Source organism: Nymphalis io, chromosome 9 (assembly GCF_905147045.1).
Source record: "Nymphalis io chromosome 9, ilAglIoxx1.1, whole genome shotgun sequence".
Classification (NCBI taxonomy): domain Eukaryota; kingdom Metazoa; phylum Arthropoda; class Insecta; order Lepidoptera; family Nymphalidae; genus Nymphalis; species Nymphalis io.
In genome coordinates, this window is record NC_065896.1 from 1,075,360 (window position 1) to 1,090,926 (window position 15,567).

General features: G+C 37.7%; 2 protein-coding genes across 2 annotated transcripts in view; both read right to left on the reverse strand.

Moving 5' to 3' along the window:
* The window catches only part of LOC126770873 (dynein axonemal heavy chain 3), a 53,152-nt gene that overhangs the window by 18,207 nt on the left and 19,378 nt on the right, over positions 1–15,567 (reverse strand). The window contains exons 33-47 of the mRNA XM_050490481.1: positions 15,267–15,381; positions 14,577–14,791; positions 14,029–14,235; positions 13,510–13,581; positions 13,111–13,254; positions 12,377–12,562; positions 11,882–12,108; positions 11,082–11,262; positions 9,722–9,869; positions 9,296–9,384; positions 8,865–8,978; positions 8,105–8,230; positions 7,597–7,757; positions 5,431–5,574; positions 5,229–5,348 (exon numbers count right to left, since the gene is read on the reverse strand). Of these exons, the coding sequence (XP_050346438.1) occupies positions 5,229–5,348; positions 5,431–5,574; positions 7,597–7,757; positions 8,105–8,230; positions 8,865–8,978; positions 9,296–9,384; positions 9,722–9,869; positions 11,082–11,262; positions 11,882–12,108; positions 12,377–12,562; positions 13,111–13,254; positions 13,510–13,581; positions 14,029–14,235; positions 14,577–14,791; positions 15,267–15,381 (2,249 nt within the window). The remainder of the gene's footprint in view (positions 1–5,228; positions 5,349–5,430; positions 5,575–7,596; positions 7,758–8,104; positions 8,231–8,864; positions 8,979–9,295; positions 9,385–9,721; positions 9,870–11,081; positions 11,263–11,881; positions 12,109–12,376; positions 12,563–13,110; positions 13,255–13,509; positions 13,582–14,028; positions 14,236–14,576; positions 14,792–15,266; positions 15,382–15,567) is intronic.
* On the reverse strand, positions 3,113–4,608 carry LOC126770963 (uncharacterized). The gene is made up of 2 exons (XM_050490594.1): positions 3,625–4,608; positions 3,113–3,288 (listed from the first exon to the last, which is right to left on the reverse strand). The coding sequence occupies exons 1-2, from the start codon at positions 4,564–4,566 to the stop codon at positions 3,274–3,276; spliced, it is 957 nt and encodes a 318-aa protein (XP_050346551.1). The 5' UTR covers positions 4,567–4,608; the 3' UTR covers positions 3,113–3,273.

The following is a 15,567-nucleotide window of genomic DNA, read 5'->3' on the forward strand; positions in this document are numbered from 1 at the left end:
TCCTCATATCACTTCATCCATTAGTGAAAATAGATTGAAATTCGTTCAGTAGTTTTTGAGTTCATCGCATTCAGACACACAGACGTACGGGGGCTTTTTGAAGTATGTATTGACACTGGTTTTTGCCGAAATAGAAAAACCTTGTAACCATTTAATGTCACGACCTTTTGAACCCAAGCCCTAGAAATTTGCAGCTTGTTAAGCTAGCCTTTAGACCAGTGTTTCCCAACGTGGGCCCACGCCCCACAAGGGGGCAATTTGATAGTTAAGGGGGCAATTTAAAAATGGACTCTGTTAAATATGTGAATAATATATAATATTATTCATAATTGTTTGAGGATAATTACTGAGCGCAATAAAAGACGTCCATTCGGTTGAGCGTTTAATAGCGAGAGACCACCATACATGGGTTTACAATTACCCACAGTTATAAAAGTGATATTCTAAAACTACCCCATACATTACACCCTCACCCTTAATTACTTATACATTACTTAGAATTAACTTAACCTAACTTAAAAATAAATTATATAATATTAGTTGCCTAATCAAATTCGAATCGAAATCGTTTAACTGGTTTCCTAACGCGCTGGGAACGAATCGATGGTGGAACATCTACCTGAGTCTCAGAGGATATCGATGGTGGAATAATAAGTTCCGTGTTGGATGATTCAGCCGACTCAGTCGTCGGTATTTCTAGCTGTGGCTCAGATATGGGGTGATCACTCGGCATGTTTTGGTTTTGTGGTGGCGATTTTGACGTAGATAAATCAAAGCTTACCCAACGTTTTTTTATCTGATTAACGTGTCTTTTGATAGGTGGACCGTCATCCCTACCTATGAGGTAATTACGAGACCCAAAATTACCATCTATTTTACCTTTTAACCATTTGTTTCCTTCCCCATAATTCCTTACCCAGACATTATCCCCTTGTTTAAATTGCCTAATAACTCCTTTTCCTCTTTCTATTTGCTTATTTTGCACCTCCCGTACTCTATCTTCCATCGCCCAATCCCTATGCAATAAGTCTAGTCTTGATCTTATACGCCTACGTTGTAAAATCATGGCAGGTGAAAGACCCGTGGTACTTTTATCGACGTTCCTGTATGCTAATAAATAGGTTTGCAATGCGGCATCGATATCGCAACCATCTCTTAACGACTTTTTTATTGCCCGTTTGCACAACTTAACAGCGCCTTCCGCTGCTCCATTACTAGACGGATGATACACGGGGGAGAAAGTAACCTTAATACCGTTGTTCCTCATAAAATTGGCATATTCTTTGCTCGAGAAAGGCGGCCCATTATCCGAAACAATTTCTTTAGGCAAACCGAACCTAGCGAAAGTTTCCCGTAAAACTTTAATAACAGCAGCCGCGGTCGTATTTGGCATGTTAAAAATTTCTAACCATTTCGATGTGGAGTCTATTAAAACTAAAAATGTTTTACCGTTAAGCGGTCCTAAGAAGTCAATGTGTATTCTTGACCATGGCTCCGGAATAAAAGGCCATGGCTTGATCGGAGCTTTCGCTGGTGCTGCGTTTTCCATCGCACACGTAACACACTCATTACAAGTGCGTTCAATGTCGGCGTCGATACCGGGCCACCAAACGTAACTACGTGCAATGCTCTTCATCTTTACTATACCTAAATGACCAACGTGTATTTCCTTTAGCAACTCAGATGTTAATGATTTAGGTATTACTAAGCGGTATCCCCAAATTATACACCCCGCATCTAAATACAATTCATTACGACGTACAAAATATGGCTTAAGATCTTCATCGTCGCACGCCTTGGACCACCCGGATTGTAAGTATAAAATTACTTTCTTAAGTATGTTATCCTTATTCTGATGTTCTACTACTGTCTTCCGTGTTATAGGTAAAAAAATTTGTATGAAATTAACGTAAGTTTTCTCCTCTACTTGTAGTTTCCCTTCTCTAAATCTAGATAAAGCATCGGCCGCGTTCTTATTACTTTGAACGTATTCAATATTATAATTATAACCAGCTAAAATAACGGCCCACCGTTGCATTCTGCTAGCCGCCATTGTAGGGATACCATGTTTATCACCGAAAATAGCTACCAACGGTTTATGATCCGTGCGTAACGTAAATTTCCTTCCGTATAAGTACGTGTGAAATTTTTTAATGCCATAAATAATAGCTAAAGCTTCCTTTTCTATTTGAGCATACGATTTCTCAGCAGCATTAAGTACCCGAGACGCATAAGCTATAGGTCGCTCCCCTTTAGCGGTTATATGTGAAATTACAGCCCCTACTCCATAACTACTAGCGTCAGTTGTTAGAATTAAGGGTAAGTCAGGTGAATAATGTGCTAAAATTTCACTAGATGTTAACAATTGCTTAACCTTATTAAAAGCTATATTACTTTCTGTATTCCATTCATATTTTTTTTTCCTTTTTTAATAAAATATACAATGGTGCTAAAATTGTACTAATGTTTGGAATAAATCTAGCGTAATACATAACTAATCCTAAAAATGAGCGCAATTCGGATACATTATTCGGTATGCGAACCTTCTGAATTGCTTCAATCTTATTTGGGCATGTATGAACCCCTTCTTTACTAATTACAAAGCCTAAATATGTAACAGAGTCGGCAAAGAACGTACACTTATCTTTTTTAATTTTTAAACCATATTTTTGTAATCGATTAAATACCTCGTGAAGTGTTTTTAAATGTGATTGGTCGTCCTCCCCGGTAATTATCACATCATCTAGGAAAACACCCACTCGAGGCATATCCGAAAATAGTTGTTCTAACAATCTTTGAAAAATACCTGGACTCGAAGCCAAACCATAAATCAGTCTATTATACCTAAATAAGCCCTTGTGAGTGTTTATTACAGTGTATTTTTTTGATTCATCAAGTTCAAGTTGTGCATAGGCCTGAGACAGATCTAACTTAGTAAATTTGATACCCCCGTGTAATTTAACTAACAGATCCTCGACTCTCGGTAAAGGAAAACGATCCACCTCCAAGCACTTATTTAATGTTAATTTAAAATCACCACATACGCGTATTGTGCCGTCCTTTTTCATTACCGGTACGATCGATGTAGCCCAGTCAGATGTAGTAACCGGCGTGATCACTCCATCCCGTACCAGCTGATCCAGCGCCCGCTCCACAGGCTCGCGAAGTGCGTAAGCGAGCGGTCGTGCGCGCATGAACACCGGCTTCGCGTCGGGTCGCAGCCGAAAACCAACCGTTCCACCATTGAATCGTCCCAGCCCGTCCGAAAACACTTCACAATATCTGGAACTGAATTCATTTAAATTAAACAGCTTGGAATTAAAATCAATACTATTACAATTCATAATAGGAATTTCGATCTGTAACTCGCTAATCCTCCTTAAAATCCTTAAAATAGGACTTATTTTACCAACGGGTTTTACAATTTCTCCAGTATAATAGCGTAAATTTAAATCACACTTTCGAATTAAATTATGTGACATATTTCTTATAGCAATTATAACTAATGCATGATATCGCACTGCCCGTGTCTATTTCCATACAAAGAACACAGTTATCAATATTGAAACTAATTGTGTATGGTGCAATTTTTTTTAAATAACTACTTATAGAAAAATTGTTTACCTCCTCACTGCCCGAGCCTTCGTTTTCTGTGCATACGGAACTATCATCTTTTACGATGTTTAATGACACCTGACTTTGTAGTACTGGACAAACCTTTTTTAAATGACCTTGTTCGTTGCAAACTCGACATATATAAAGTCTAAATTTACACCGATTTACTTGATGATTTGCACCACAAACGTCACACACTTGTTTAAAAGTCGTTCCCTTCTTTTGTCGTGCGAAGTCATTCATATTATTATCGCTCCGCCTGCTAATTATCGCTCCGCTTGTGAGGCTTGTACCACTGCTTAAAACCGGTTCTCGCGTTCCTACGTTCATATATTTTTGTAGATGTTTCCCTGTGCTTCTTCTCCTGGACGTAATCTGGTTTATAGATTCCTCCGCCTCTGATACGCCGTCACCTAATCTCCTGGTACGACCTTCTACCAAGGCTGCATCCGCCTCTGCAGCTTCCATTGTCACCGCGAGTTTAAACGCCGAATCGAACGTTATATTATCCTCCGCAAACATTCTTTGACGGATACAGTCACTGTTAATACCACATACAAATTGATCCCTCAAATTATCCAATAATGTTTCCGAACAAAAACCGCAATGTTTCGTCAATTTCTTTAATGCCGCCGCATATTCCGCCACGGACTCATTATGACGTTGCACTCTTTGTCTGAATTTGAACCGCTCCGCCAATACACTCGGTTTTGGTTGAAGATGGCGTCGCATAACATCCACCAGCTCTTCATAGCTTTTCGCAGATGGTTTGACTGGTGTACATAAATTCACCATCAGTTCGTACGCGTCACTTCCGATCACCGTTATCAGTGTCGCTACTCGTATCGCCGGTTTCACATCGTTAACAATAAAATACTGTTCCAACCGATCCACATACAAATTCCAATCGTCCTTGCCAAGGTCGAAGTGTTCCAGTTTTCCCACCGACATAGTAATAAAAACGATGCGTCACACACGTAGTTTCTTTACTACTCGTCGCCACTGTTAAATATGTGAATAATATATAATATTATTCATAATTGTTTGAGAATAATTACTGAGCGCAATAAAAGACGTCCATTCGGTTGAGCGTTTAATAGCGAGAGACCACCATACATGGGTTTACAATTACCCACAGTTATAAAAGTGATATTCTAAAACTACCCCATACATTACAGACTCGACACGACTTAAACTTTTCGTAAATCATTTACAGCGATTTACTGATAAAAAAAGAAATCGACTTGATATAACACAACGTGGAGACCTAATATAAAATCTCTGTGCAGCAAGGATCAAGCGCAAGGATCGCACTTAATGAATATAGAAAAGTCAATATTAAAATTATTTTGAATTTCAGTTTTTCATTATTGTGTTGAAATTTTACTTACGATGTTTTGATAATAATTCCATAGTGATTTCCTCCTAAACCTTATCATTTATATTTGTTAACAATATTTAAAGGCATAAAAATTTTAGAAATGGGACATGGCCTAAAAAAGGTTGGGAAACACTGCTCTAGACCAACAAGGTGATCAACAATAATAAAATAAAATAAAATAAAATAAAATAAAATGGATATAAAACAAATGCAGTAACATATACATACGCACCGAATCCTCGACCTAGTGATCTGATCTACTTTTAGGGAGTACAAATTTTGGAACGCCTTTATGAGTTCTAAGTAACTCGTTGGAGTTACGTAAACTTTTCTCCTTTGTTCATCATAGAATCTAAAAAAATAGAAAGATAATGTTAGACAAAAATTATGAATTAAAACAAAGTTCGAAATATTTATTGAAAAAATATGATTACCGATCACTGAGATCAACGACGCTGATATGGAAGAGCTGACACATTTGGACACAGGCCTCGCGGAGGTCTTCTTCAACACCTTCCATCTTTGCGATAAACATAGATGCAACACGCTCCAAAGCCTCTGTCGGCCAAGCTGTGAACCTGTACCAATATGGGATTTATCAAATACTCATTCAATTTTATAATAAGAAATCAGCAGACGTCAACGTTATGAATTGAGAATAATATAAATAATATAGCTATGAGTTTAGTATGACTAAAGAAGAGAACACAGTACCACGCAATAGACGTGAGGAAACTTAAAGAACTTAACATCCAAGATAAAGTGGCGAAAGAAATAGACGAGTGGGCAGCAGATGAGAAACCTGGGATAATGCGTACGGTGGAGGAAGAGTGGTGTTCAATGAAGAACAAAATATTAAACATCAATAAGACACACTTGAAAAGAGATTGGATTCCTAAACAGAGTTGGATGGCAGAAAAAATATATGATCTTATCGAAGAAAGGAGAATCTACAAGAATTCTGACAATAGCAAGTATACTGAGATTGATAAGAAAATTCGGCGTGAAGTTCGTTATGCTAGAGATGCTTGGTATCAGTGCAAGTGTGATTTTGTGGAGGACCTTTATGCTAAACATGATGCATTTAACCTGCATAAGGAAATAAAATCTTTGGTAGGACACAAAAAGACCACTCACCAACTTACGGACGAAAATAATATTCCCATATTAGATATATCAGGAAAAAAAACACCTATGGTAACAATACATTTCATCTATGTTTGCCGACGATTTTCGAAGCACAGCGGTAAATTGTGATCCAAATGAGGCTGTATAGTATCAGCCACGCTATTTAATTTGTACTCGGAAAAAATAATAGCAGAAGCAATCGAAGGCCAAGAATGTGGACTCAAAATAAATGGCCGGTATATTAACAAAATTAGATACGCTGATGATACAGTCCTAATAGCATCATCTCCTGAAGAGCTACAATTAAGTATGAGCCGTGTTAATGAGTGCAGTGAAAACGCTGGTCTGAGGATGAACATATCAAAAACGAAGATCATGGTGTTATCTAAACATAGCTTCGATGACATTGCTATCATTGTAGAAGGCCAAAAAATTGAGAGGGCGCGCAAGTACAAATATCTGGGGACATGGCTTATTGACACCTGGAGCTGTGAACAGGAGGTAAAGACTCGCATCGAAATAGCTCGAAGTGCCTTCTGCACGTTGAAAAAAGTACTCTGCAATCGCAGACTTAAGATCCCTGTGCGCATACGACTCCTACATTGTTACATCTGGCCTATACTTCTTTACGGATGCGAGGCGTGGACAATTAAAGAAGACCTCAAAAAACGTATAGAAGCTTTCGAGATGTGGGCATATAGACGTATGTTGGCCATTAGTTGGACTCAAAAGGTCTCGAACGTGGACGTTCTGCGACGCTTCAACCAAAAACGGCAACTTTTGAAGACTGTCAAGAAGAGAAAAGTTGCATATCTCGGACACGTGCTTAGGCATGAAAGATATGAACTTTTGCAACTGATTATGATGGGAAAAGTTGCCGGAAGGAGAACTGTTGGGCGCAGAAAAAAGTCTTGGCTGTGCAACATCCGTGAATGGACGGGAATCGCGAATCGCTGCCGAACTCTTTCGCCTCGCGAAGAACAAGAAGGAGTATGTAAAGCTGACTGCCAACCTTCGCTAATCGCAGTGGCACTCGAAGAAGAAGATGAGTTTTTATGTACATATACATATGAATATATATACGTAAATAAGCTGATATCACCCAACTGTTCCATAAATAAAAGAGTTCTAAAAAGTCCTCGTTACTGAATAAAATCGAACACGTAGAAACATACCGCAGAAACGGAGAACCTTTCTTTCTATTAGAGTCTGTTCAAAACTGTTGGATATAGAATAATAATCGTCGTATCTTGTGTTGTTATCCTCGTGTTATTATCGTGATATTTTCGTGTGTGGTTTTTTTCAGCTTTCTACTTTTTTTACTTCCATATACTTATACTTTTTTATTTTATATATAAAAGCTTTTCGGTGTTGCAAGAAACCAAGTGCGTGGTTCAAGGCTACACGTACTGAAACAGCCCACTGGTGAGAGGGCCTCGATTAGTTCAGATAAGATGCGACTGAAGGCTCACCAGTCGATGGTGCAGCAGTTGATGAGCGAGGGGAACATGCGCAGGCGGTTGCGGAACGAGTCCCCGATGGGCGACAGCGCCATCACGATGCGCAGGTTGGCCTTCACGCGCTCCACGTAGAAGCCGAACATCGCCAGCGGGGTTGTCTCCATCTTCTTACCCTGGAGAATTGTGACCGACGAGCTTACAGTACCGTTACAGCTTCCAAGAGTATTCAAAAGTAGACCTATTATAATAAATATTGACTGGAGTCGCTTTAAACTTTGTCATTTTTGGGTATTATCAGTGCATTTAACGATAGTGTATTGAAAAGTTATATTAACACTACTAAAAATCCTTAAATAAATTGCTATATTATTTTTGCCACATATTTAAATTAACAAAGTATCATAGGCACCACTAACTTATCAGAGACCAGTTAAAGCTCCTGTGTCGCATATCTGTTATGATCAAAATCAAAATACTAATTGAAAAAAATAAATTATCGATAATCTAACGCAACACTCACGGACTCCCGAACAGCTGCCTGCATCTTGTCAAGTATCTCGACCTTCTCGTCCATGCCGTACAGGTTGGGTATGTCTCCCGTGTTCAACAGCATATTTATATCTTCCACCATCCCCTCGTACATGATCTAATTAACAACTCAGTTCTTATGCAAATTAAACTATCAAAAACATATTTTGTTTTTATAAAAGAAAATACAATACAATAGTGCCTTATTGTAGATGTTGGCACTAAAAAATATAACACAATCTTTATACCATTAATTATGTGTAAATCAGAACACCGCTAGGCAAAACATCACTGGTGGTAGGGCTTTGTGCAAGCTCGTCTGGGTAGGTACCACCCACTCATCAGATATTCTACCGCAAAACAGCAATACTTGATATTGTTGTGTTCCGGTTTGAAGGGTGAGTGAGCCAGTGTAATTACAGGCACAAGGGACATAAAATCTTAGTTCCCAAGGCTGGTGGCGCATTGGATATGTAAGCGATGGTTGACATTTCTTACAATGCCAATGTCTAAGAGCGTTGGTGACCACTTACCATCAGGTGGCCCATATGCTCGTCCGCCTTCCTATTCTATAAAAAAAAAAAAAAAAAACCTTGCTGTTTGGTGGTAGAAATACTTAAAAGGGTTGATGCCTACCTAGACGGGATTTAAAATTATTGATTATTATTTGCAACTAACTCATTTCTTGATGTAAACTGTTATTATTAAACTGTACTTTTAAAAGTAGAAGAAGCACGAATTCATTAACCCACCTGATTGTCAGCGAACAGAAAGACCAGTGGCTTTCCAATAATACCAGCCTTCATCAACATCTTCCGTATATCGTCACGCCACTCGCTCTGACCGTAAACTCTCGATATCTCGATCTATGAACAATTATAACGTTTATAAAGTAGAGAGTTTCGTTAATGAATATGCACCATACGCAATATTTGCATTTTTTAACAATAAAAAATTCATTATGTCTGTGGTTTTATTGTTACTGCTATAATTCAAGTACGCTCATAATGGCACTTTTGAATCTTTATGATACGGTATTGAATTAAATATATAGCTTTTTTATCATTTATGTAATATTCTGTTGAGTAATGCCTTATTTATCAAAGTTTTCGACATGAAATTTAAGTTAATTAATTAATTTACTAATACACTTTTGAACATTAATATAGAAGGTGCAGCTTACCTGAATGACATTCATCTCCAAGATGCTGGCAGCTAGTTTGACGGCACTGCTCCTACCGCTGCCACCGACACCGACCAGTAGAAGATTACCTGATAATTATTAAAATGTCGTTTGCCGCAGGAGATACATTAGTGCAGTGCACATGCTTGTGCAAACACAGGTACACCCTATATTCCCTCTCATATTCCGATGGGACTGCCTAAAATATTATAGATCATGTCGTGACCCCGTCGTGGCTTGAGAGACTTCAGGCGTAGGAGCAACGGTTTGACGCACTTTTAGAGGCACGGGAGTGCAAAAACTGAATCGATCTGAATCAAAGCTATCAACTTCAAGGTGAATAAGAATGTTGGAGACACGATGAGTTTATCACAGAAAATATTGATGTATTATCATATCACAGGAAGCGTCCTGTTCAGTACGCACCATTGTCCTGCAACAGCACGCGGGCACAGCGCGATATGTGGTCGAGCGCGTAGCGGAACATCACCAAGGACATCGGAGACGACGAGACCACGTTGTACTCCTCGAGGTAGTACTCCATCTTCACTGCCATATCGTCGAGATCTGTCACCTGTGGTAAGCATTGAAGTATCGTTAAAATATATAATCGATATTATATTTATTTAGCCGAAAGTATTGCTTCAGCTCAAGGATAAAATTTATTAATAAATCCATAACAGTTGTCATATATTATATAATTCACACTATAGTAACTATGGCTTTCAGGATTTTGGGTTTTATCTTGCGAAACTGTAGGGGTTTTAAAAAGCCTCAGACTAAAATTACTTAATACACTGCTTTAGTTCGCAGTATTTTAGAATACGGTAGCATTGTATGGAATCCTCGCTACGATATTTACAAGAATAGGCTTGAAATTTTGTACACAAAAAAGTTTCTTATGGCATTTTTCTTATAGTCAAAATTTAGCTAAAAAGCTGCCAAGTTACGAAGATAGACTCTCACATTTTAAGATTCTTTCTCTTTACGATCGTAGATGCGTCCTCGATAACATTTTCCTATATAAGTTATTGAACGGAACTATCGACTGTAGTTACCTCCTTTCTAAAATTATGATTCGTGCTCCTAAAAAGACCACTAGACCATCTGTGTATACTCCCTTCGTTGAACAACTTACTCACTCCCGTCAGAGGCGCTTCTCTCCAATAAACAGACTAATCATCGACTTTAATAATATCTACAAAATGCTCAATAATATGATTAACAATGGCGTGCCATTGGAGAGATCTATGTCCAGCAGTGGACGCGAAAAGGGTGATGATGATGATTAACAATAAGAACGTGTCAAACGAAGCTCTTATAATTGATATTTTTAATGCAAATTTGAAGCTGTTTCGTAAAAAAATATCTTTTTTTACCTCAATAATAATGTATACATTTTTGTTTTTTACATCTTTTTCTCTATAAATGTACCTATTACTTTTGTTTGCTTTTAATCAAATAATTAACATTCGAAAATTTTAAATGTTCTCAGATATTTATATTTTATTCATTTTATACCAATCAAGTGATAATTTTATAACAATTTAATTGTTAATGTCTTTTCTATTTGTTATAAATATTTTGATTTTTAAAATTATTATTTTTTGTTAACTCGAAATGTTGATATATTTTGCAACACCTATAATTTAGGAGACACTTGATTTGTATAACGTCATGTTTAAAGACAATTGTATTTATTAGTGTACTTCTTGTTGGTGTTGATATTATAATAAATAAATAAATTCCGATTACAATAGGATAATGTTAAAACTAGTCATCATACCTGATCATATATCTTCGGATCAGCATCCGGTTCCATATAGTTACCGAAGAAAATATTAGCAGCGTGCTTGTTTGAACACTTCTCGCCGTCGGGCACGTAGCCCAGGTCGCCGAGGACGTGGTCCATGTGAACTCGGTAGTGGGCGTACACCGCTTTGTAAACTATGTCGAATAATTTCATTCTGAGGAAATTAGTTATTGAAATATATTATTTTATCATCAAGTTAATATTATAAATATGATAAAACTAACTTTGTTTGCCTGTCTTTTACTTCATTGCGACTCTAACACCAAACCGATTTTAACCTTGACAAGGAAATAGGCTCAGAAATCGTCATAACTACAATATATGTTTTACGTTACGATATTTTCTGAATACGAGATCTTAAGTTATGTCAATATATCTCACTGGTGGTAGATCTTTGAGCAAGCTCGTGTGAGGTATCCGATGAGTGGGTACTCATCGGATATTCTACCGCAAAACAACAGTACTTGGTATTGTTGTATTCCGGTTTGAAGGGTGAGTGAGCCAGTGTAATTACAGACACAAGGGACATAACATCTTAGTTCCCAAGTTTGGTGGCGCATTGGTGATGTAAGCGATGGTTAACATTTCTTACAATGCCAAAGTCTATGGGCGTTGGTGACTTTTGACACTTACCATCAGATGGCCCATATGCTCGTTTGCCTTCCTATTCTATCTAAAAAAAAAACATTTTTTTCCGTATATAACTTTGAAAAATTAATTTCTATATGAAAAGTGTCACCAGACAGGATCTATATCTTTTATTCGATACACACCGGTCGAGGTCGTCGACGAGGCGGTCGCAGAAGACGCGGTAGACCTCGTGCACCCACAGCAGCACGAGCTTGGGCGCGTCCTTGAGGTGCGAGGCGGGCACGAGCAGCACGCCGCGCACCACGCGCGCGAAGTCGCGCAGGTTGAACAGGTAGTGGCACTTGCTGGGCGTCGGCAGGAACTGCAGCGTCACCGCCTTGTACACCTCCATCGTGGCCGACACCACCGCCTAGGGACTCGGTCACTGACGTACTGTTTCAGGGCGATTGCTTTGTCCGGTGACTTGGAAACGTTTATCTATTTCTTTATGTATTCGCTACTTGAAATAGCATAAAAAATATTTAACATAAATTCAAAATGTATCTGACCAGTGCTTTTGAGTCGACAATGTTACTTTTTGTACTTTTTTAATCTATAAATTAAAAAACGATATGATTTAACGTAATAAATATAAAGTTTTCTACAATCATCATTTGCGTACAAATATAATTAATAACCTTGCTTTGCCGAGCGAGACTATCAGGAAAGCCCTTTGCGAAATGCCAGTCCATGATGGTGACGAATATCTTGTTAAGCGTGTTATCTTCGAAGGAATCGAGAGCGATGAGCAGCATATGTCGAGTTAGACGTGATGATATCAGATTGGAACCCCCGCCAGGAGGTAACATTGCGGACACAAAGAGCTAAAAACAATTTAAATATTTTTTAGCCTACCTAAAAACTATAATAGCTTTTTAAACTAGTAAATTTGAAGACGTCATTTAATGTCTTTGAATGTCCTACAACTGCACAAGGCCTTCTCTCCATTTACAAAACTTATTGCACCACGTTGTTCCAATTCAACCTGCATTGGATATATATGTGGCAGACTTGCATCGAACACATGCAGGTTTCCTTACGATGTTATCGTTAACCACCGAATATAAGAGAAATTACTTTAAGCATAAATTAAGCACATGAAAGTATTTTCATGGTTTTGCCTAAGTTTTGAACAATCCCCGATAATACAAGCGCTCTCTAGCCTTTTCATCTCTATTATATTTTGAAGATTTAAATAACAAATATCTCTAAGGATTACCATTAAACTTCAACAATTTTCATATTATAACGGTACAATCGATATATTGTTCTATTTACATTACAGCACAGTCAATTATTACTACAATATTTACTAGTAGTAAGTGTAGTAGTAGCACACATTCGTTATTGTTATTATTTTAATGGTACTTACCACATCGACCACTTCCTGTCGCACCATTTCCTTGAGATCATACCAATGACCGTGGTCGATCCACTGCCGCAGTAGCTCCAAAGGCGGCTGCGCCCCCCACTGCTCCCGTTGCGGCATGCTCAGATCATCCACAAAGAGCACACACTGCGTAAGAAAAAAATAACCATTACTTACCGTCCGTCTGAAGGTTCTTAGGAAGATGTAATGTCCCTTGTGCCTTTAGTTAGTAAAATACTAAATATTGCTTTTTGGCGATAGAAAATTTGACGAGTAGGTTAGACCTATAGTAAACATAAAATATCATATGCTATTTACATTTCATGTTACTTGATATATATTTAAAACATTTAACCAATAAATACTTTTGTATTTATGTTATATCAGAAATGTCAACTTTACCTTCTTACCCATCGATGGTCCGAACACGCCTTTCCTACGTCTGTCCACTTTTGACATTATTATATCTTGGGTCTGTAATTCAGAACGATGTGTGTAAATATACATACATAACCGTAACAGCCTATGAATGTCCCACTGCGGGGCTACAGGCCTCCTCTCCCTTTTTGAGGAGAAGGTTTGGAGCTTATTCCACCACGCTGCTCCAATGCGGGTTAGTGGAATACACATATGGCAGAATTTCAGTGAAATTAGACACATGCAGGTTTCCTTACGATGTTTTCCTTCACCGTAAAGCACGAGATGAATTATAATCACAAATTAAGCACATGAAAGTTCAGTGGTGCTTGCCAGGGTTTGAACACACGATCATCGGTTAAGATTCACGCGTTCTTACCACTAGGCCATCTCGGCTTAAAAATACGTATATACTAAATAAAGATAAATAATAGCATAGAATTTGAATATGTTTACATTTCCAGTAAATTTGTTTGTTTGCTTTCTAGCTAAATAAGCTCTTACCTGATTAGCAGTGGTCCTCGCGGAGAAGTTGATGGTGTTAGTTATATATTTCTCCTTGGGCAGTGTCAGTAAGAAGTTCAGAACGAGAGTGGACTTCCCGGTACCTGTGGGTCCCACGAGCAAAATCGGTATCTTGGACTTTACCATCTTGCTAACGAAGTATCGTAAACAGGCATTTTCGTTCGTAAGGATTATAATATCATTCACCTGTTGATTAAAACTTAATATTTCTAGTTATTTACTTTTTTAATATAATTCAACTTTTCTGACACATATTATTTATAAAGAAAACATATAAAGTCTATACAATTATTATTATGTTTTTTTATAAATAGAACATGCCATAGACAAAATAAAATTCAAAGAAATTTAAAAGATAATATAATAAGCAAATTAAATAGATTAAGTAGAAAACAAATTTATCACACTTTTACTGTTAATGTCAATTCGTGTTGGTTAGCCCGTTTGCACTCCTATATTTAATAAAAAAAAGAGTAATGACTTACATTACGCCATGAATAAGTATAAGGCAGTTTAGCAATAAATACCTTAGCTGTAGGGGATAGAGGCACTTCCTTCTCGAGGTCGACCCAAGGTATCCAGGTCCCATTGTTCCGTTTATCGTAAACATAGTCGAATACAGTGTCCTTGTCTAAGAACAGCTGGTTTTTGTTCAGCTTAAATGACTTCGGCTTGGGATAATTGTTATTATTACCGTCTAGCAACTTCCGGAAGAAAGTGTCGAAACCTTTACGACTTTCACCTTAAAAGTAATTACAAAAAGTTTTTACCGAAATATATATAGCTTTGTAAAGATCCTTCTGTATTAACTACATATATATAAACTTTTAGTAACAGCCCGTAAATTTTCCACGAAGAAGAACAGGTTTTCACGCTTATTCCACCATACTACTCGAGTGCAGGCGACTCTGACCTACAGCGCTCCAATTTGTTCAAGGTTACAAGGTTGTACAAGGTTAGGTTAGGAATTTAGAAATCTATTCAACGGAATGGAAACCACAGGTAAGGTTTTGGTTTTGACGAAAAAACCGACAGGTTGAATAATTGAGTACAATTCAATTTCGCAAGTGATTGCCACCACAGATAGGAAGACGAGAACTACCATTGCTGTCAGATAGGGCCTGACCATTACAAAGCAAATGTGATATTCAGGTCATCAACTCAAGATTCTGGTACCTAAATATGCAAATTAATATAAACAAAATACATAAACTTACCATTCATGGTAGCGCACAGGCCCCAGAGTAATGAAAAAATAAAAGTGCACTGCAGCCAGACAGTACTGAACTGCGACTCGCCTTCCAGGAGACAAGTGAACAAACGCGTAAACGACTGTAAGTAAAAGACAATGGCCAATTTTAATACTTTAAGAGCGTTTCAGTTTGCATTGACTATGAAAACTTAGTATGGAAATTTATGGTGAACATCAATAAGTAATCCATATTAAGAATTTTAAATTATGAATATAGCACTCTTGAGAATCAATAGACATTTAACAACTCTTTCTGACTTTACCTT